The sequence below is a fragment of the Chamaea fasciata genome, unplaced genomic scaffold (genome assembly GCF_029207755.1).
Source record: "Chamaea fasciata isolate MVZ Bird 193981 ecotype frontalis unplaced genomic scaffold, bChaFas1.0.hap1 SCAF_1, whole genome shotgun sequence".
Lineage (NCBI taxonomy): Eukaryota > Metazoa > Chordata > Aves > Passeriformes > Sylviidae > Chamaea > Chamaea fasciata.
In genome coordinates, this window is record NW_027094086.1 from 94,273,221 (window position 1) to 94,296,875 (window position 23,655).

At 38.7% G+C, this 23,655-nt stretch overlaps 1 protein-coding gene across 4 annotated transcripts in view; it reads left to right on the forward strand.

Annotated features, from left to right (window-relative positions):
- Window positions 1–12,219: 12,219 nt before the first annotated feature.
- The window catches only part of ATP9B (ATPase phospholipid transporting 9B (putative)), a 156,856-nt gene continuing 145,420 nt past the window's right edge, over window positions 12,220–23,655 (forward strand). For all 4 annotated transcript variants that reach the window (XM_066189516.1, XM_066189536.1, XM_066189525.1 and 1 more), the window contains exon 1: window positions 12,220–12,327. In XM_066189516.1, coding sequence (XP_066045613.1) covers window positions 12,233–12,327 — 95 coding nt within the window. In that variant the 5' untranslated portion in view covers window positions 12,220–12,232. The remainder of the gene's footprint in view (window positions 12,328–23,655) is intronic.

The window sequence follows — 23,655 nt, forward strand, 5'->3', positions numbered from 1 at the left end:
CTTAGAGAGAATATACTTGTGTGTTCATTATTACCATCATAACAAAAAATATTTCTGAAATATGCAGTTGAAAAACCCCTTTTTTGATTATTTGTAGTCTTTCTGCATTACTTTAGAAAAATATTACTATTAGAAAAATAAAAACTTATTTAAAAAAACAAAATGTTTGCACATCATGGAAGAAATGCACTTTGAACATCCTCAGTCATTTTGTTAGTGACAAGGAGAAGCCATATTCTGTGAACAAATGAAGTTCGGGAGCTGATGGTTGCTCAGAGCAGCCCAAATTTGCAAGTATAGCAATCTTTGTCTTCAGTTTCTTAAATCATCAAGGAAGACCTCAGCACTGTCCTGAAATAGACAAGAATGCAATATGATTGGGTTCTCTCTACTTTTTGCCATTTATTTACTACAAAATCATCAGTTTTAGGTACCTGTAGTTAAGAGGTGGGATTGTACAAATGAAAGGCTAGAATAGTCGTGTCCTCTCTCCTTTCTTGAGAGGATGCAGCCCTCCAGGATTCAAATTTATGGATGCGTCTCATTTGCCCTGAATGCACAGCACACTTGCTCCAGAGCATGGTTACAAGACTCCATGTCTTTTGGTCAAACAGTAGTGTAGCATTCCTAGTCTTGTGTCTTACTGGAAAGACAAATCATATGAGTTTATCCCAGCCTTAACTATTTGTTGAGAGAAGGAAGTATGGATAATTTTCCCTGTTTGCTACTTCTTCAATATAGTACAGAATGGGCATTACCTATGCCAATGTGCTCCATGAATCTGAGGCAGGAAAGAAATGAAAATACCATAATCATTCCTTTGGAAATGCAGGAAGATTTAGACAGAATAATTACTGAAGCTGGAATTTAGCCAGAATGCTGAGTCTGAACACATTTTCTGTTCCAAATACTACTGCGGATCCTTTCCTGACTGCATGTGGCCAGAACCTGATTTTTGCATGTGTTATAGCAAGCTGCCATCTCCTTTCATCCTTGTCCTAAATTAAGAATGACATATTACATCCAAATCATAGACCTGCATTATCAACAGCTCATAGAACAGTCTTCAACATAATCAGTGTAAGTAATTTACCAGATAAAAGAATGTTAATAGCAAGTACAGTATAATTTATGTGGACACAAATTGTACCTATCTTTCAGAAGAAGAAAGGCACTGCTGTGTACAAAGAGTGGATCAAGAGCAAGGTCAAGTGTAAGCACTTCTGTTTAACATGCACAGCCTGAAAACAGCAGGAAGAGCTTTCAAAAACAGATGGAAATTATACCAAATAAAGTTATTATAAATAATTGCTGTTTTTACGCTCCTAGTGGGTTTGATATGAGAGGCAGTTATAAATGGAAGAGCTATTCTTTAGAAGGCATTTGATGAAGACCTCATTTCATCAAACAGGCTGAAAGTTTTAACTTGTAATACTAGAGGGAAATGGTCATTTTAGTTAGCTAAGTTTCTTAGCTAGTGTGTGTAGATATGTATGAAACACTGATACAGGAGATTTTGCTCACAGTTCTTTCATCTCAGTTATACATGTCTTAAAAGCAAACATAGGTGGACTTTTGCCTTTGGATTTATGGAGCACCTTTTCTTTCTGAAATTACCAGTGTTTAAAATGTACTAGGAATGGACTAGACTGTGATAATTGAGTATTTTCTTGATGTGTACCAAGGCTTGGATTTGTTAGCTGGATAAAAGATCACATTTTGCCTATGTGCTTTTTAAAGGAAAACATTTAGAACTGTCATGTTGTATCTTCATAGTATCTAAAAACAAAAGCTTCCACTTCTCAGAGAACCTGCTCTTTGCATCATGAGGTGTTTCCAAAATCTACTCCTTCAGCAAGGGAAGAAACCTCAGCATCTTCACTCCTGTGGTAGAACATGGACTTTCTGAAGCACAGGAGAAAATAACACTTTACTAACTGGCTTTCGGAAAGTTGCTTAGGGGAGACAATTTGTAATTGATATGATATGAGGAATGGTTATTAAGAGTAGAAATTGCACTCTGTATTGCATGGAGATCACCTCAAAAATGGGTTTCTACCATTCTGAGAACCTTCATGCTTCAGAGATCAGCTGTGTAATCTGGTGGATGGGGGCAGATTTCTGTCTTATGAAGCTCCATATTTTTCAGCAAGGTAAATAAACCTGTAATAAGCTGGCAGGCAGATGACTTTCTGGACAAGGTACTAGCATAATACAGAGGCAAAAGTGAAATTTTCACTGGATTTCCCACAGACTTTTTTGATTCATTAATTTTCAGTTCAGGTCCTATGTTTTTATGTTGTAGAAAAAGAATTCCGGCTCCATCCCCAAATTTATTTGGAAAAAGTAGGGAATAAATGAGGCCAGACAGGCCACACTGATAGTAATTTGTCAGCACGTATCAGCACATTTGCTTCTGGGTATATACTAATTTTTACCCCATCTTTTTCACCTTCCTGAGTTAGGCCTGTGTCCAAAGGCCTGTGTCTCAGTCTTGTGCTTTGGGAGCTTTGCGCACCTGATAGCATAACTCATTTGGTCAATTCTCCTAAGTCTGTCAAGACTTTTAGTCATGCTCTGACCAACAGTGAGGGTAAAGTGGTTTTAACTGGTAGGTGAACAATAAGAGATGTCAGCGCTCTGCAGCACTTCTGATCCCACAAACAAAGCTGGTGATACAGGGATGCTTTAGCTGATGTCTTTTTCTTGAAGTACATACCACAGCATGTAACAAAGGCAGGCTTTCCAAACTTCATAGACAGAACGGGAATCTCAGTTACTGTACAGCTGACGTATGGATATACATAGACATACACACACTCATATCTGTAGTGAACAAAGATAACGGAATGAAAGTCAAATATCCACAAAGTCCCTCTGTAGTTAGGTTATGATACAAGCCCTGTTTTTCACTGCCCTCAGTTGTGTTCTTGCCTGAGCTCACTGCCAAAAACCTTTGTCGTGGTTTGAAAGACTTGCTAAGGTGTCTGCTAAGGAAGGCAGGAGCCTCTCTTGGAATGGAAAATGTAAACCTCCTCCCTCTGAATTATTACAATTTTGAAATTAAGGGACTCTCAGGCAAAGATATGAGAATAGGAGTAACAGCTCTTTACTAGTATGTGCAAATTAAAAAAAAAAAAAAAGAAACAAACAAAAAAACCCAACAAAAAATACAACTCAATATGAAAATTAAAATAGAATGCAGCAGTACAAAAACATTGACAGAGTCAGAATACAACCTTACAACCTGTCAGTCACGGTGTTGTTAGCAGTCTGATTAAATGGTGGCTGCAGTCCTCCTGGAGAGACAGATGTGGTTCTGTTAAAGCAGTGATCCTGTAGAAGGGTGTAGTTTTCCTCCGAATGTCCAGTGGTGTTGTGGACGGGCCTGGTCTCCTCTGGGAATCCAGTAGCAAAAGGCTGACTTTGGTGTTGCAGTCTCAGATTTTATCCAGGTAGGAATGCTTGGCTCCTCCCCCTGGGTGGGGCATCTCACAATGGGATTATGTAATTTTATCAATCATGCAATGATACTCAATGGCCCATTAATGGAAGATATCCCTCTGGAGTTAGGAGGGATGAGTCATGGAAGGGATAAAGAACACTGCCCCACCTGGTTTTAACAGATGGTAATAGAATACATACTTTTGGTTACATCTTGCATTGCAACCTAGGACAACCTTTCAGGCTGTACCCATTGCAAGGAAGCAAAGAAGGCAGCAGAAAGGCTCCTTGCTGAAAAGACACAAGAAGATGACCATGGTGACTGAGGAGAAATTGAACTTCAAATACTCACACACACCCCATCACCTCACAGTTAATAATACAGTGGGTCTATGAAGCCTAAGGCTACAGGCCCATTCTGAACTCCACCTTTTATGTACCACTGCACCCACACTTTTCAGGTTTCAGCAAGGGCACAAGGATACATTCTCCTCTCTATCAGTGATGTTTGCATCTCAAGAAAGGCTTCAAATCCGAATCCCGTAATGAAATCCATTTTTTCTTCTGTTAGAGATTATGTTGCACATTACTAGTACAAAGGGATATGCAGTGTAAAAATATTAATTTCTATTTTCTAGGAGAAACATCTTTGATCTTAAAGTTACATTTATTTTCTTGAAAAATGTCATATAAAATTTGCAGGGTACCCCCCTCTTTTTTTTTTTTTAATACCGATCAACTTGCTTCATTCCAGAAAGCAAACTGGATGCAACTTGAAACTACACATGCGTCCTAGAAGATCCATATTTAATAGCAATGTGTATAATAATTCATAAATTTCATAGAGAAAAAGGAATAGGCCTATGCTCTTAGTAGGACAGTTTGACTCAGTCCTAATCCCAAGTGAATCTGCTTGTGGGCAAATAATTTTAATCTGTATTTCCATACTGCACCATAGGTCTGTTAAATTATTTTCAAGCACCTCTCTCATGGCTTGCAAACTGGTCACTCAGATCTTTCCCTGTTTTAAATGAAAACAAGAAAGCCACAAAAAAATCAAGAGGATAGGAAAAAAGAGCATACAATCCCTCCCAAAAAGTCCATTTTCAGCATCAAAATACCCTGTCTTGTGATATTGATAGAATTTACAGAAGGGAGTGTGGCTATTCTTCTTTTTTTAAACAGGAAACTTATGGGAGAAGAACAATTCCCTAAGATTCCCACTTTTCCCACTTTTTCCCTGCTTTCCTCTTGCAAACAACCTTCTGACTTAAAAGTTTAATGCACATCTCTGTCTACCTCTTTCCTTTCTTTTTAGTCTTCAGAAATGAATTAATGAAATTTCCACAAAGTGTGTACAAGACATGGACTCCTTTAGATTCCTTTCACAGAAAATTTATTTGGGGGTTAGAAAAATCTTTTTACCAGAAGACTGAAAAATGGCAAGTCACAGCTGACTGTCCTAGCATCCTTACAGCTGTATGTACAATCTGCAAAAGAAATTCATGCTGTTCATTCCCTTAGCTGTTTGTTTCAATCTTGTTTTGTCTGTTGGGTTATTGCACCTTGCCCCTGTAATTTTGGTTATATAATTATTTTCACTAACATCATGGACTATGACTCCATATCTCTGTAATCCAAGAAATTAAATCCTGGCAACCTCAATCTAAATGTATTTCAGACCTTAGGTATTATTTTTAAACAATGGACTAAAACTGAAAATAGCCACAGTCAGTTTTTGTGGATACGCTGTTTACTCTGCTATATGAAGTACATATTTATTTTCAGTTTTAAGCCTCTTCACAACAATACTATCTACTTACAAAAACCACTGTGTTTGGCTACCAGTTCTTACAGATTTAGATAAGTTAGAATCAGATAAGGATATTGGAAGTTGCAGGTAACTAACGCTTGTAGACTGATTGGTCTTTATCCTAGTACTTTGGAGACAAAATTGATTTTCTTTATCGAGTATTATTGAGGGCAACCCTGGTTTCAGTTTGCTTTGTGGAAGGAAGCTAACCCTTCTTAGTTCTGAAAAGAAGCAACGAATTTTTGTTTGCATTTACAGGAAAATCCCCAAGGAATAGGAGAAAATGTTTGCAATTACAGAAGTAGACAAAACGCACTGGAATTATCTGATGATTATAATGGAAAACAATCTCTCAGTGACAAATAAAGAATCGAGTGGGAACAGATTGCTGGTCAATGCAGTACTGGGGTAGAAGGTAGAGAAAGGACATGGTGGGGCCACATCTCAAATCCTGTGTCCAGTTCTGGGCCTCTCACTGCAAGAAGAACATTGAAGTGCTGGAGCGTGTCCAAAGAAGGGAAACAGAGCTGGTGAAGGGTCTGGAGCACATCCTTTAAGGAGTGGCTGAGGGAGCTGGGGGTGTTAAGCCTGGAGAAAAGGAGGCTCAGGGGAGACCTTATCACTCTCTACAACTGCCTGGAAGGAGGATGTAGTGAAGAGGAGGCTGGCTTCTTCTGCCATGTCTCAAGTGAAAGGACAAGAGGAAATGGCCCTCAGTTGCACCAGGGGAAGTTCAGATTAGATATCAGAAAAAACGTTTGCACTAAAAGTGTGATTAGGCTCTGGAATAATTTGCCCAGAGAGGTGGTTGAGTCACTGCCTCTGGAAGTGTTCAAGAGCTGTCTGGATGTGACACCTGGGGATATGATTTAGCAGTGACTGTGGTGGTATTGGGCCAATGGTCAGACTAGATGATCTTGAAGGTCTCTTCCAACCTTGATGACTCTGTGATTCTGTGAAAATAATGTTTCCTATGTGGATAAGAGATACAAGAAAAATCTGCAAGGTTCAAACTGCTGCTTGGAGTGAAACCAGTATACAAAGACAAGATGTTGAGGTTTTAGCAGAAACCAGATCTGACTGGCTAAAATATCTGAGGAAAAACAGGTTTCAGAAGCAGGTCTGAGGCTTTTTTTTTTTTTTTTTTTTTTTTTTTTTTTTTTACCCTGAGCTGATGGCTGAGACAGACATAGAGAGATATCAGAGAAAGAGGAGATTTCAAGTAACTTCAGACTTTTGAAGGAAATGCTTTACAAGACACTTTTGTCACTTATCATCTGGGAACTTTTTTCTTGATCTACTCCTGTATAGCTCCCAGAACAAAGACCCCCTAACCCCACGTGAAGCTTTTGGTCACTATTGCATCATGAACTGTAAAAGGAAATCCAAGACCCAAGCAAGTCTGATACCAGCAATCACAACTGGATACTTGAGTTTACACTTGGGCTTTGTTTGTCCTTCCATGACCTTTTCAGAAATTTCAAAACAACACAAAATTTGCAATTAATGGGTGTATTTTCTTTCAGTTTCAAGAAGTAGTTAAAACAGCTGTATTTATTTACTTGAAATATCAAGAGCATGAAATTTGAACAAATAAACCTATGGAGAATACCCAAAAAGAAAAAAGGGTCCTTTGAAAGTGCTGGTGCTTTTTGCTGCTAATTTTGCGCAACAGATCATGGGAACATTTTATTGGATAGTCTCTCATTTTAAGAGAAGATCAGAAGTTGGTAATCCAGCTCATGAGTTTTGAGTCCATGCGGCTTTTCATTCTCCAATTAGAAATAGAAATCTAGCCTTGAATTTACATACACTAAGAGCATGAGAAAGAGTCCCTCAGAAGTGAACTAGAAATTAAAAGGCGTACGATTTTGAAATGTATATTGAAGCAATTTTTAAGTTAGAGGTCCACTTTACTGAAGAGATACTGTGAAGAATTACTAGATGGTTGTCAGTGAAGGATCATTGTGAAAATGCAGTAAAATAATAAACATTGTATTATAATTTTCTCCTTTTGTTTATTCACAATCAACACTTAAGTGAAAGCACGACTCATATTTGTATCAGAAGTCACCAAAGCTTACATTTGTTTCTAAATAAATTTTATTTAAGTACTCTAGGATTTGCACTTTTTCTGCCTCAAGTGTTGACAAGCGAATTGCAGAAAATGCCCTTTCAGCCAGACCTGTTACTGTCTAGAAGATGTATCTCTAGTAAAATCCGAAATACAACATGTACCTTATTTTTCTGATGTAATTGGAGAAGATATTGCTTGCATTTTATTCTGAATAACTGACTTGGTGGAATACAGGTGAGGGTGACACAGGACTGGAGTGAAGCCAATGCTGAGGGATGCATATTTCGGTAAGGATGGACTGCTAAAGGAGGAATAGAGATTTGGCAGTCCATAAATCCTGCAGGGCTACAGAGAGTTGACATTTAGCAAAGAGAAAACCTTGAAAGAAGGTCTGAAAGACCTTCTGTAACAGCTGGGAGTGTAATTAATTGACAAACACTAAATGTTGTGAATATTAAAAATAAAGTGTGTAGAAATAGAATTTTCTTCTAGCTATGTAGACAATATTACTTTTTAATATGTGAGCAGAATTTTATTTTCAGCATTTTTATAGCATAGTAATATTTTAAATTATTATTTTTACTTCTTTTTGCCGTTTAAACTCATTTATTTTTGCGTAACTGAATTGCATGAGGCTTCATTGTCTGAAGTGATCTTTTAAAACAAGGATCCTTTCAGAGAAAACAGTGTCCCCATTTTGTTCTTTCCCAGAGCAACATTTTGTTACTGATACAGATTGAAGATATGAAGGCATTGTTCTTAGAATTATTAAAACTGATAACTGCAGCTGTTTAGCTCCCTCTATTTTGTATTTGTTTTGCTCCCTTTCTCTGACAATGTAAGAATTTATTTGGTGTAGTCTTAATTGCTGCCCTCACCTCTTCCTATAAGCAAAACCATATTCTTTCAGTGTTGCTGTGCTTAGGTCTTGCCAGTGGATTTTTTTTTTTCTTTAAGCCTCCAGGTGTTCTGGACCAATTTACAATTTGATGAAAATTTGAAGACAGATAAAGAGTTGGTTCACCACTGATGAAAAACGTTACACAAGTAAAATAGAAGTACAAGGAAGTTTGAAGGATAAGGAGGTTTGAAGGATAAGGTGAGAAAATACCTAGTACATAAATAATGTAAATTTTTTACCATGTAACATTACATGAGGCTTACTGAAACTTTTTCTTTTGTTTTATATTCAATGATTTCAGTACCCCTTCCACAGATTTACTCCTGTATAAATGATTTTATAATTTGGCTTTGAGAAGGATAGCAAAGAATGAATTAGCTTCAAACTGCCTTTCAATCCCCCTGTTACCCTAGCCCAGACGGGATACATAATCAGGATTAGGAGGGAGGGAGCACTTAACCTTGAACATTTACAGCAGAAGTAGAATGGTAACAAAAGTATAAATTATTATTAAATGCCCTCTGGGGATATCAGGCAGAACTCATTATAGATAGGTTCTGCACCTGTAGCAGATACATGCAACAAATGCAAAACAGTTTCCATGCCAGCTCATTCCTAGTCAAACCAAGAGTTCACAAGATCCATAAATCATAGGTTCTGGATCTCTGCCACTTGTTAGAAATGCAAAAATTATCCAAAAAAAAGAAGCACAGAAAGGATGATACAGAAAGTTTTTTTCAGAGCAGTGCTACATCCACTTATTATCACAAATGTATGTTATCATGATATTTAAGTTAAAATGTTACTTAGCCAAGTATTGAAATGAATATTATAATATTAATATTGAAATGAATTCTTGAAATTAAGAGCTTTTTTCATAAAAAAACCCAAAACTCCTGCCTGAAATGCCTGAATACTAAAATCTGGATCAAAAGCAAGTTTATTCTGTGACCTTTCAGTATTGCTAAATAGGAAAGGAAATATTTTCAAAATGGAGGGATATTTTCGAAAGGCATCTTGAAAAGTCAACACATATCAAACGCCAAATTGTCAATTTTGCATGATGAAAACTTTTATATAAATGTTTAGAATTTTCTTTAAGAAACAAAAGACAGGATCACATCATAATCTAGAGGCAGACCTGAATGATAATACATGCTAAACAATCAAAGATCCTGCACTTAAGAGCTTTTACCATTTTATGAAAAGAGTGATACAAAAAGGCAATTAGAGTGATCAAGGTGAAATCGTGATAGATTTCCAGCAACTGTCTTAACTGCAAGCTTTAAACATATATTTTATATAATCAAAATAGCATGTATTTAAAATTATTTTGTCACTATCTTGGCCATTGATATACTAAAAAACTCATTTTTCCTCTTTTTAGAAGGCTTTCTGGTTGAAATCTTCTCTGTACACAGGTAGAGAAGTATTTCTTTCTTAAAACCTTTAGGTAGTCATAAATATAATAATGCTTAATAGACTACCTGAGACTCAGTAAGAAATCAAGACTCGAAAGGCATTTATGGTTCCTAATGATTGTCACATGCTGGGGCCTTACAAGTCTGACAATATTAAACCTTTCCTTACATATTCTTGATCACATATTTGTCTTATTTGTATTTACAAACACATACACATAATTGAGTAACATCAGAGATAGTTACAGGCCAAACAACCTGTTAAATAACCAGAAATATAACCGAATAACCAGACCAAAGTTCTGCACTGACCTTAGCCTTATTATATTAGGCTAATAGTTTGTGAATTAAATGCTTTCTGTTCAGTTCAAAAACTGCTCTGCCATAGGCTTGGATCAATTAATAAACTGAAGCAATAGCATCAGTTCTCTTGGCCTCAGTGATCTGCAGCAACTTCCTTAGCCACATGAGGATTCTGAATATATAGTTATTAATGTTTAAAATTTTAAAGCCATGAGATGTGCAGAATTACAGTAACACGAGCCATGAAAGCACATAGGACTGGCATAATTGTTACCCAGAAAATTCTCAGGGCTGTTTGCGTATTCCAACACAAAAGTTGCAGCCATCATGGCAGAGCAGGCAGGAGACAGGCAGTACCACACACACCATAAACTGCCATGCAGTGGATGCAGCAGCAATGAACCCCTGAACGGTCACCCACCCACACCTTGGGCACTAACTGTGCAGCCAGCACCTACAAAAGGGAAGTGATCCTTCCCCTGAATGGTACTTTTAGGACCTTATCTGGGTTGACATGTCCAGTTTTGGTCTTCTCATTACCATTGTCGTCCTGAAGTGAGTCTACAAAAAGGTGACCAAGATGGCCAGGGACCTGGAGAACATGATGTGTAAGGAGCGGTTAAGAGCTCAGTCTGCACAGCTTAGAGTAGAAAAAAATTAAGAAAAAACTTTGTGGCTGAATAAAACTTCTCAATGGCACAATACCAAGAAGAAGGAGCCCAGACTTCTCTCAGAGATGCATGGTTTTGGCTGATCCTGTGTTTCCCAAGTTGGAACATGGGGAGTTTTGAGCACTTATTAACAATTTTTTTATCACAAGATAAACACTGCAACAGGTAGATCAGAGAAGTTATGGAAACACTGTGCTGTCCTTGGAGGTGTATAGTACCCCACTGCACATGGCCCTGAACAACCTGGTATTAAATGTAATGTCTTGGAGCAAGGGTTTGGCCTAGGTGATGTCTAGACAACTCTTTCAATATAAATAACAATTCTGTGATTCTACTGGTGAACTGATTCTGATTCTAATACCATGAACATTATAAGGATTAACAGAGTTAAAAAGCTAAATAAATATCATTCCCCTTTCTGGCATTTCCACATGTGACCCTTTGAATACCCAGCAAAGTCCTGTCATGTGCCCAGCATAGATATTTTTCCCTTCTATTCCTACACAAGCCTTGTGCTTTCTGTGTAATTTTTGTTCCTGTCTCCTGGTTCAACTTCGAGAGTTCTGTGTCTGTCACTGAGTTCAGAATTCAGACAATATGCTTAAAGTCAAAATTCTGCTCAGAAATTTGCACTTGAAAAGCACTGCCAGTGCTCCATAACCTTCACACCAGCAAATAGGAGCATCCATCATTGTAAGCTGTGTGTTGTGGTGCCTCCATAATGACCTCAGTCAAAGGTACACCTCAAGGTACAGCAACACTTCAGTCCAAAGTGCCTGGGTCATAAGAGCAAACTTCATTTAGCAACAGGCATAGAGGCAAAAAAGAAAATCATTTTCTTTCTCCCACTGTGGGAAATCTTCTGTATTTATAATGGTGTTAGGCCTTTTGCTCCCCTACAGGATCTGATTTCAGGGGAATACCGACAGATAACATCCTAGGTCTATGAACACACCTTTCTTCCAAACCAACTTTTGCTGGTGGTGACTTGTGTACCAGCCCTGTGAGATCCCAAAGACTGGTTCATTATCCCTGACATACAGAATGTTCACTACCATGTGGCAATACCTGTCTCTGTTTAATGGCAGTAAACAATCACTGGCAGGCGTGGTACCTCAGAAGTTGAGTAACTACAGAATGACAGAAGAGGTCAGGTTGGAAGGGACAGCAGAGGGTCATTTGGTCCAACTTCTCTGTTCAAGCAGGGTCACCCAAGAGCCCATGGCACAGCACTGCGTCCAGACGGTTCTTGAGTATCTCCATCAAGGGAGACTCCACAACCTTTCTGGGCAATCGCACAGGAAAGAAGTTCTTCCTCATGTTCAGGTGGAACTTCCTGCGCATCAGCTCCGGCCCGTTGACTCTCGTCCTGCAGCCTAGCAGCCCGGAGCAGAGGCCGGCTCGCTGCTGCCCGTTCCCGCAGTGTAGCTGCCCGCACACAGCGATGCCTGAGCCCACGAGCTCCGCCGGCCCGGCGCGCTGGCGGCCGCCCGCGCGCCCCGCGTTCTCCCCGGACCCCGCCCCTCAGACGTCACCGGCGTGACCGTGACGTCAGGAGGGCCCGGGCGGCGCCCGGCGGGCGGCGGGGGGGGCGCCCCCAAGATGGCGGACCAGATCCCGCTGCGCCCGGTGCCGCGCAGCGCCCAGCGCAGGGCGGCCTATTACAGCAGCGCCGCCGCGGCGCAGCGGCATAGCAGGTACGGGCAGGGCCGGCGCGGCGGCCGCTGCCCCTTTCCTTCCCCTGTCCCCAGCCGCGGGCGGGGCGGCGTGCGCCCCTCGCCCAGCCCCGCTGCCCTGCGGAGCTCCGGGACCGCCCGCCCGCACCGCGGGGAGGGCGGGAAGGGGTGGCGGCCCCGCCGTGGAGGGCGGAGGAGGGTGTCGGCAGTCGCCGGCTCCCGCAGGCCTCCGCGGAGGTGGCCGCCTCTCCCGGGCCGCTGTTCCCGTGTCCCGACGGCGGGGCTGCGGCCGGGCCTGGCCGCGGTGGCGGCGGGAGGATGCGCAGGGCGCCGTCGGCCCGGCTGCTCCCGTCGCCGGCCCGCGCCCGCGGATGCGGCCTTCTCTGTGCCGGCCCCGCCGCCCGCAACTCGGCGCAGCTCGGGTTCCTTGCCAGGAGTTCACTTAGGAGCGGGATGCCCGCGGTGGGGAACTTGGGCGTCCTTAGTAAATATGTTGCGAGCTAGTTGCTAGCACGGCCTCCATTCCTGAATGTGGAATTAAAATACCTTCAAATTTCCTGAAAGATACACTGGTGGGCTTAAGGAATTTGGAGAAGGCGGTTTAAAGGTCTGCCATCAAATTGTTTCCAGGCAAAAACTGAACTTTGCTTTGCTTCGCTTCCCATTATTCTGAATAATTTCTGGGTATACTACTGTTGTGAGCAAGGAAAAACTTTGCTCCATAATTTTGGCATCTCCGTTGGATAGCACTCTTAGAGTGGATGATGTGATTATACTTACTTGTTACAGGTTTCTTACTTCTTTTGGTTTTTGTAGAGCAGTGTCTGTGATTGGAAGGAGCAGTTGAAGAATCTGAAGTAAATGGACTTGCTAAGAACAGAATAGTTGGTGCTCTTGTTCTGATTCAAATACAGTGATAAATCTGTTTCATAATGAATAAAATGTGATAAGTCTTTCATAATGAATAAAAATATGAATTTTACAGATTTATTATAAATGACTTCTTTGTCTGGGTGGGATAACTAACAAAAACGGTAGTTTAAAGCTGTGCAAAATAGGTTAGGCTTACGTTGTGTTGTCTTGATTCTTAAACTAGACGAAGGGGTTTTGTGAACATTCACAAGTTTGTGGGACAGTCTGCCATAGTATTAGCCTTTCCCATCCCACTAATACTTGAATGTTTGACAGTTTGTAGTGGGTTTGTCCTCTGTCTTGAGGCAGGGCAGTGTCATCATCACTAACCCTATTCCTTAGAGAATTGAATCAGAGAACACTCTCACTGAAATTTGCTTCTCATTAGGTGGTGTGCTTGGGAACAAAGAGGAGAATTTGTTAGGCAAAAACTTAGTCCAGACTATGAAATGTACTGGGAGTTCTGTTGTAGGTTAACCAGGAGTGTTCTGGTTATTTGAAAAATGCTGTAGATGTGATGGGTTGAGTCCATAAGTCAGATGGTTACACAGGTGTGTGTGCAGGTGTCATTGTGGTTCTTTAGACAAACTAATTGTGGCTTTATAAGCAGATTTGGCAAGCTGTAGGAGCTAGCAAGGAACTACCAACTCAGTACAGATTTGCTTCTTACTCTCTGTCTTTGATCAACATTGCCCTCCAAAGATTGTGGATTACAATCCTTCCAGTATAGATGACAACTTTCAGAGTTATGGTCTTTCATAATCTGTGTAGTTTAACATACTAATCCTCCACAAAAGTAATTATTTATGTTTTTCATTACTTTTGTGCAACTTCTTGTAGGTATATAAAGCTTTAAAAATTGACAGGCTCATTTGTTGTGTTTCTTCATTTTTGATCTTTTGATTAATGAATTGGTTATTTGAGCTCTGAGAATTAGAATACTTACACCAGCTGCTTCACTCACTTTATTGGTTTTATTTTTCTTAATGTGAGTTGAGTAAGTTGGTCATTCTCCTTCAAGAATTCCTTATCTCAGATTTGTGAGAGCACCTCTGGAAGGTGTCCCGTGGACCTGCAATAAAAACATCGGAATGCTTGTGTGGAGTCTACCACAGCTGTCTTGTGTAGAATAAAAGGGAAAATACGGCAGTGCAGATAGTCGAATTACAACTTGTAAGTCTTATGGCTCTAAGCTGGTAATTGAACTACAGCTTCTGTGTTTTTGTGAATGATTTATCCTGCTTTTCTAATCTTTATCTTCAGCACAGACTCTGAAGAAGCCTTGCATTCCTGTGGAAACTGCATCAAAGGTCCTGATGTCAGATACTTATGAGAGTGTTGAAGTGAACTCACTGAGGTCTCTGATATGCAGGAATCTATCATGTGCATGTATGCTTGAGAATTTTGCCCTAAAATGTAATACATATCTCTGAAGATGTCTAGAAACAAACACCTATTAAAATACGCTGGAGCTGGTATGCCAGGTTTAATCCAGTGCTTTTGTTTCTGGACCTTCAAGAGTTTTTGACTTGCTGTGATTTATTTCTTCAGTTAAGAATTTACAGTCTTTTGGAAGTCTTATACCCACATCCTTAAGTGTGGTAGTGTTTCTAACTCCAATTAATTGCCCTGCTGCTGTGCAACATCTCAGTTAACTCAACTCATCAGTTGCTAACCTTTATTGGCCTCGCAGCTTATTTGTAGGATGACTTCTTTTGCTCGAGCTAATCAGTTTGTAGGAGTCTTTGCCAGTGTTGCTGTAGCTCACTTTGCAGTGAGGACAAAGACTTTCATGCTCAGTGTTTGTGTGTAGTGCACTTTGTGCTTTTGAGATTCATTTAGACAGACTGACAGTGCATATTTTAAAGCTGGAGTATGTTTTCCCACACGCACCTAAAGAAACTTCGATAGTATGCACACTTCTGTATAAAATTGTAGCCAGCTAAGGATCGTGAAATGTTCTGGGATGTAATTTATATATAAATAAACATGACAAGATTAATGTATTTTACATATTCATACTGTATGTGTTAAGGCCTGTTTAAAAAAACAACAACTAAAAAATACATATTAAATATTGCCTATGGTTCAATGAACACGTGCATCCTGTTCTGCTTTTATTTCTGATGTTTAAGCACCACTTATTCCTTTTGCAGTAGAAATTCAGTTTTTATATTTTCTGTCATCTTTCCATACCTCAGATGGACAGAGAACTGTTCGTGTGCAGCCATTAACAATTAAGGAAATCTATCTTGGAGGAAAAAGTTGTTCACCTTAAACCTAATATGAAAAGTCCTTGCTATTGTTTAGTATATTCAACTCGCATAGTTGTAAGAAGGCTTAGGGGAAAAAGCTGATTGGTCAGCACTTGTTTCAGCACCTTGTCCTTCAGCTTGAAGGTTGTTACCTGCAGGAGAATGATTGCTGCTTTTTGTTTACATTGTGAAGGAGGAAGAGGACCAGAGAACATTCAGGTTCACCTTAAGTGTGCAGTGAGGCCTGTTCTCATCTGTTTCACTTGGATTTGTTGTCATCAACCGCAGAGTAATCAACTGCAGAACACAAGGGAGGAAGTTGACTGTGCTGTGCCTGTGCTGTCATGTGATGTTGATGGCAGGAAAACAAGAAGCCTGATGGAATTTTGAAGCTGATAAGGAACTAAACAGTAGTCAACAATTATTTATCCATTAAAAAATACCTGTTTTATTCAGGTGTTCTGTGTTTGCTGCTATCAGTGTATGATTGTATTTGGCCTAACAGGGCTTAGGTGAGAGTTGTTGGGACTCCTGAGCTGGTACCAGAAAATCATATCTTTCCAGCTCTCCCTTATGTGACATAAATTCACTTGCACTCCAGATACTCGTGAAGGTGGTGGCATGAAAGATAACCAACCAGTCACTGGAAGGAAATCTCTTGCATGATTGTCCATGGTGTGGGCACTGCAGTGTAATTATGAATTGCACAATTGATTAGGTGCTTGTGGCAGGGCAAGTTGTGGAACAGATCAACTGTTGTTGCTTGTCTCTGCAGTTTGCCACTGATGGAGCAACTCTCTTTTAAGGCGATGGACTATACTGTTATTTTTGAGTTCTTTTATGCCATTAGCGAATAAGAAAATTGCACAAGAAAAGAACTAAATGATAGGATAATGTGTCTTTTGTACAGGTAGATGTAGGATACTTGTTGCTTAATAATTTGTGAACTGTAGCTCATTTAATGTGAAGTGTGCATATTAAAAAAAAGGAGATCTGTTCCAGACAAAAGGGAATGGAACTCTGCAGAACTTAAGTTCAGTGAAAATTCACATGGTTCCCTGATACTTACAAATCTCAAACCAATTTTTGTAGCACACAGAAAATAAGATGATTTAATGTAGTAATACTGTTCTAATGCTTTTCATTTGAATGAAAGCTGTTCCCAGCAATCTTGTCGTCCTTTTGGTTATGATTTCTCAGGGTGTTAGGCTAGGTTCCACAGTGAACCACCAAAAAAGAGATAAAAATGTCAATAGATAATACTCAAGGCATGTACTGTAATTCAGTGGGTTTTTTTCATTTCTGACATTGTCTGATGTGAGCTTTGTTAAAATACCTTGATTTCTGCTGCCTTTCAGTTGTTTGTTAGAATTGTGTCCTAGTTCTACACGACAATGTAATTTTCATAGTCTAGATGTTTTTCTTCATATTCCAGTGGTTTTTGGTATTTCATGTGTAATAATTAAGAATAATGTCTCCAAATAATTAAAAATATTATTTGGCGAGACAACATAGCAATCAGAACTTTCAGAACCTAACAGCTCTTGTAGAATGGCGTTTACAGAAAATTCATGACTTATCACTTATATTGCTGTAAGTGTGGGTCTAGAAAGCCTTGCAAAATGTCCATAATTGTTCAAAACCTCCAAATATTGATACATACCAGTGGAGTTTACCCAATGAATGGTCTATGCACAATGATATTTAGTATTTTGTACAGTTTTCTGAAATGCTGCCAGTTCCTGCGAATCTCCTTCCCTGGGTATTTATGAATGTTTAGAGCAAAAGCTCTTACAGTATCTGGGCAGAGTTATACAGGTTTCAATTTCATTTTCTCCCCCACACACCTGTTAATTGAATGGCTCTACATATTTCATCCTGAAAATGAGCTTGAAAGTGATGGATGAAGTTGAATGACTGGCAATATTGGCATTAATTTGAATTTTAATATAGCTTCTGTGGTAAAACATTCCAAAGATGGAACTGAATTTACTTTTGAACATCTGTGTTTTAAAACTGCTGTTGCAAAGTGACAGTAACTTCTTCAAACATCTGTTGTTTGACCAGAAGCAATAACTTGTTAAGTCCAGGAACATAAACTATAAATACCTATGTTATGTTTCTTTGTAGAAATAGCATTGTTAATGCTATTCATTCTGCTACTCTGGACATGATCACAGAAACTCCTGGAAGTTTAGCAGCTGTGGGAGTCTGTGGGAGTGGGTACTGCTTATTAATTTTCCATATGTATACTGGCACACTTGCACTTCCTTGTGGACAAAACTGCTAACATCATCCTGGCTCCTGTGGTGCTTCCTTTGAATCAGAGCTGCTGTCTTGTGTTGTTTTTCCTCTGTGATAAGCAAACGGGAATGGCAGCAAAATGGATGCACCCTAACAGATCAGTCTTCTGTCTCTGAAGGACAGAAATCTTTGCTGGAGGTCATGACTCAAAGTGAGATGTATCAGTAGTTACTGTGATACCAAAAGTTGCAAATGTTACAGGTTCAGCTGATACTTGCTAGAAATGTCGTGAACTCTGAGCAACTGAATGTGTTATTTCTGGGGAGTGTTTCAGGCTGCAGGTGCTGATATGTAGATGTTGTAGTGTTTTGGAAATGAGAATACATTAAATTATACAGCTGTACATTATGCTGATGTATTCAAATGTGTATATTCATTACAATACACCTCTGTCCTTTGTTTCTGCATAAGGAGGAAAGGATCAAATGTGGTGTAAAGAAATCTCACTAGAATAGTTCTTAGGAGAGTTGTCTGTACTGTTATGCCATTCTTACGAAGTGGATCAATCATGTATGTCCTTTGTTCTTCTCCAGGAGACCTCTTGCCCCTCCTTTTTTTATAGACTTCACCTGAACCTCCAAGTGTTTGTCTCTTTTTCATTAAAAAAAAATTCAGCATTGATGTCACTGTCTTGCAGGACATACTGCCCTTTGTTTATTAGCCTTTCCTGGATTGTGGTTTTGGATAGAGATTTGGCCCTGTTATTTGGAGCTATGTCACCGGAGTGACATAGACTTTTAGGCTTAGTCTTAATCCCATCTCTGAATTCTGGTTCTTCCAACAGGGTTGTTTGTGTGGCAGCTTTGTACTTGGGATACTGTATTTGTGTAATAGTGGTTGAGTTGGGTCTGTTTTCAAGATCGCAAGTTATGGAGTACCTCTAGTTTTTAGAAAAAGGAGTTGTTCATGTATTCCCATTCCTGGACTGTGTTTTGCTTTCTTTACTGAAGACTTTATTTGCAGGTTAATACTGCTGTTTGGGACTGACATCTGATTTAGGATAGGTGCAGTTTCTGAGACTTCTGCCTGGGACAAAGGTCCAAGGAGTTTGATCCATAAGTCTTAAAAAAATAGTCTTTCTATATGTCAGTATTTTCAGTCGTTTTATGCAGTGTGTGTTGTCATTGTTAGGTTCTGGGGCTTTTACTTTTCAGAGCAAAGTTTAGTGATTTAATGATGCAGGTAACTGTATGACATGCATATAAGTTGCTCACATTAGCAACTGTGAAATAATTTTACAAACAATGAAACTTTATTGGTTCCATACCTGAGAAGCAGTTTGTCGTATTTTATCTGCAGACACAAATTTAGATGACATAGGAACTTCAGGTGATTTTCGTAAAAAAATTATTGTTAATTGATTTAAATTCTTTAACTTTACATTATGTAGAACTGCGCATTTGGAAAAAGTTGTCTTTATGTTTTTCTCTTCACTAGTAATGGTCTTTCATACTGAGATAGGTTTACAGCCAGTCATAATTTTTAGCACAGTTGTTCTTACAGTAACTATCCTGATCTGAAGTGTTTTAATCATTAGGCCAAAAAAAAAAATTTGGAAATTTCAAATTACTATTGCAGATATTACTTTTGTTTGCATAAGCACAAGTGACTGCATGTTTAAGCTATTATTTTTGCATGCCTTCCTGGTTTATATCTATAGTGTCTAAATACAATGATTTGTATTGCTTGGGCAGGCATTTGGATTGCTAAGAACAGGGAGAGAAAACAATTGATTGGGCTACAATGTCAATAACAATACCCAGTGACAGTGATAAAATGGCCCCATTGTCCTAATCAATGACATACCCTACTAATTAAAAATAGGGTTCTGCTGAATGTAGATGATGTTTCCTAAGGTCCTGCTGTGTATTTAGGTATTTCTGGTCTGTATTTGTTAAGTATAGAGACTCACTCATCTCTTCGTGTCTTGAAAAAGATCTTATGTTAAGGTATCCATAGTGCATTGAAAGGTGAGCAAGGGGTAGTAAGGACAGATACCTTTTATCGTGGAGTCTTCATTACATATCTTCTCAATTTGCTTCTTCTGTATATTGTTCTAGTAAGAAAGTGTGATGTAGGAGAGAGAGAAGGCAAGTAGCATTCAGAATATTTGATTCTTGTAGGTGTCTGGTGGAACCTGTACTTTTAGTGTCTGTTTTACGCATATATTTAAAAGCTACTGATGAAAGGGAGATGCAGTGGTAATAAGTTTCTATTATACTTGCAGACCTTTATCTCAACAGATGGGTTTTCCCTTAGGGTTCCTAAGGGTTTTTCCCTTAGTTCTGCAAGGCTGAAGATAACAGCTTTTTGTTTCGTTGGTTTTTTTGTTTGGTTGGTTTTGGGGTAGAGTTTTTTGTTCTTGTTTTTGGTTGGTTGTTATTTTTTTTTTTTTGTAGTAGTAGTTCAACAATGCTGCCTTGTGGTTTTCCATATTATCTCTCTGTATCATTTGGGGCAGGGGGGCAATGATTTATTTGGTCTTATTGCAGTTTGGTTTTACTCATCTCAGTGACGCAGTCAGTAATAAACTTGCTTGCATACAGCAGTACTTTTTCCTTCTATTTTGTTGTCCAGTGGATAAACATGCACCATGGCAAGAATGTTGTACTAAATTTTTAAAGATCCTGGATGCAAGTGTTCAGCTCTACAAATATCCAGCATCCTTAAAAGCTGTTAGTATTAACTATGGTTACTCCATAAAAATTTTGTAATAGCATTATTTTGTGTGAGTGTCTGATTCTTTTTAGGTCAGGGCCTGTGTTCAGAGACTTTCCAAGTAACACTGTTTAGGGGTGTACTTGCTTTAGAGGCACAGCTGAAGCTGAATAGGGACATGGAGCGGCAAGTTCTAATCAATTTTAAAAACTTCTAAAATAGCTTTTCGGTGTTTTTTAGGAGCAGGTTGAAGGAAATTCTTTAAATTTCATGCATTTAGCTATGGAAGATTTTTCCATTTTCAGCTTCTGTTGTAATCTAGGAACAGCATGATTGCTTTATAGTTTAACAGAATTTTCTGCTGTGTGAAGCATAGAGGTGTTTGAAATTAGGGGAAAAATATAACTTCTAATTCTTAGAAATGCAGGGTAATATTTGAGGAAAATAAATATTTGTAATTTGATTTTTGTTGGGTAACTTTCTAGCAAAGCAATTTGTTTTATGGATACACTGGAACTAGATTGGATTAAGAGGAAGGATTACCTGAAAATACATTGTATAGTTCTAAACATGGTTATGGATTAATGTGCCTTGCTTGAAAAAAATTATGCAGCTGTAGTTTCCTGGGAATTTTTTCTTTGTTAGAGGACATGATCTGGACAGTTTTGTCAGTGATAAAGGCAGTCTACAGCAGATGCTGATTTGATGGTTCATCCTTTAAGAAACAATTGCTCATCGTATGGATATGCCTGTCACTTTCTTCATTTTTTCTCCTACTTCTCTACAATTTGGTAGATTCCTCCTTTATCCTTAGAGCTGTAAAGTGTTCACATAGGTTGGAGGAAGAGCAGGATAGGGTGTGAGTCAGATTTTGCAGCTTACTCTGTCCTTTGCCTATGATGGGAAGCAGAGGGAATCCTGTGGCTGCCACAGCCACTTAGCCAAATCACCTGCTCTCAGCAGGGTGGGATATGGTCACAGCATTGGGTGGCAGTAGCTCAACTAGTCCTTGTCAACTTTTTTACTCAAGACTTTCCACTCCAGCCTCTCTTCCATGCTACTCTGCAACCCACAGCCATCTTCTGGGTCCAGTTCATGCATAGACTCATGAACATGCATTCCTTTTTCATCCCTCGCTAGGTTTGAGAAATGCTTTGTTAAGACATCAGCTTTGTTTTCCTTCTTGAGAATGATGGTCTATAGCAAAAGTTCTAGGTGATGAGGAACAAATATTTATGCAGGATCTGACACAGTGCTTATATTCCTACCTGGGTCTTTTAATCAAGCAGATAAAAAAACTCTTCATAAATAATGCTTTTTCATTTGTTGCATGAGTAAAAGCAGAAAAACATGCAGTCACAATTGCCCTGTGTCTTGCATCTTCCTGCTGCACCCTTGAATATTGCTCTTCTAGAGTAACGGAAAGCTGACAGAAAACACAAAAATTATTATGGACCTGAATAGGCAGCCAAGTTACATTTAAATAACTTAGAATGGCTTCCATTACCTGTTATGGTACCTATGAAACTCTGCAGCTGCATCTACTCTGGCAAACAGCCATCAAAGTGGAATGACGTAGGTACATGTGACTTGAGGCATCATTTTCACAGCAGATATTTATATCAAAATTTCACTTAAAAGTACTTATTGTATGTGGCTTTTTTTCAGTTAAATCTGTTAAATGAGATGCCTAATAGTAGTCAGATTTTGTGGAAAGTTGTTTAATATTAAAGTTCCTTTTTTCTTAGGAAACCATATTTTGTCAAGATAGTTTTTTTCATACGTGATTTAGTAGCAGTCATGCTGAGAGTTTTGATGTCTCCACTCTGGCCTCTTTATTCATGTTGCTTTCAGTGCTTCCCTATTTTAATACAAGTTTCTAGGATTATACTTAATTGATTTGTCACTCAAGGAAAATCAGCACTTCAAGCAATTAAGTGCAGCAAAATACTAGGTAACAAAGACACAAAGATTTTTGTTCTCATCCTAGTTATGAAAAATCCATTATTCATTATCTTACTGTTTTTAAATACTGAAGTACAATTTTCCAACACAATAGCAAAATTGCTTTTGAAACAGAATAAATTACTTGCCAGTTCAGAGGCTGTATTTTGAAGTCAGGCTTACCAAACATGATGGTGCTTATGCTCATTATCTTCACTACTTGGTGAAGCTCCATATTTGGAAATGCAAATCTAGATACCAATTGTGGGAAAAAAAATCCCTTGTCTTTAAAATATAATGGTAAACAAATCTTAAAGAAATTATGATTAGAAGATCAAGACATTCCACAAATATTTCCACATTTACAAAATAGATTTAAACATTAAGCATATCTGTGAATGTTTCTCCGCCAAGTCTGTCCCATGATTCTCTTGCATTAGTGTGTTCCTTCAAGAAAGATTTTACCCTGTTTACTGTGTTACTGCTGTTTATAGGAGATACTGTTTTTCAAATCAGACACCCCTTAACTTTGCATGGAAGTAAAAGGGATGTGTTACTTTGTGATATCTTGTGCCCTCCATTACAGCTGGCAGGCGGTGATTTCACTGGGTGGTGTTAAAATACATCATTAATTGGATGTCCAAGAGCAAAACACAATGCAACATGAAGCTATTAAAACTGTGACAATGTAATTTACAAATTCAATTAGAAGGTATTATAAAAGCGTTGAACATTGTATGTTTAAACACAGGGCTGTCTTGCTGAAAGTATAAGAATAAAATATTACCTTGAGTGGTTTCTAAGCAGTGGTTTTATTACCTAGTGTTGATCTTGTCTGAGAGCTCCTGTGTTTTGTGAAGAGAATTTTTTGTATAATGTTTTTTCTTAATGTCCATTAATAATAATAGTAAGAGAAAATATATTGCTAGATTGTCATATTAAACTAAACATCAGTACAGCTTCTTGCAAACAACATTATGAAGATCAAGTTTTCATGTTTATTTTAAACTTTCTTTTTTTTAAAGTGGGTGCTCTTAGCAATAATTTGAAAAGCTTTTTCCATGCCATATTCTCATGTAACTTTCTATGAATTCCTAACTTTTAGTATTAGCACAGTTTATTTTCGTTTGAAACTTTGATTGTGTTTTCTGCAGTGTGGTAGTGTTTTTACTTTATTGATGAAGATTTCTTGACACAAGGCCTTATGTACTTAAGGTTCCAGTACTCAGTTGACTTGCAGCTGGGTGTGGGAGATGTTTGTTTATTGTTATTCCTA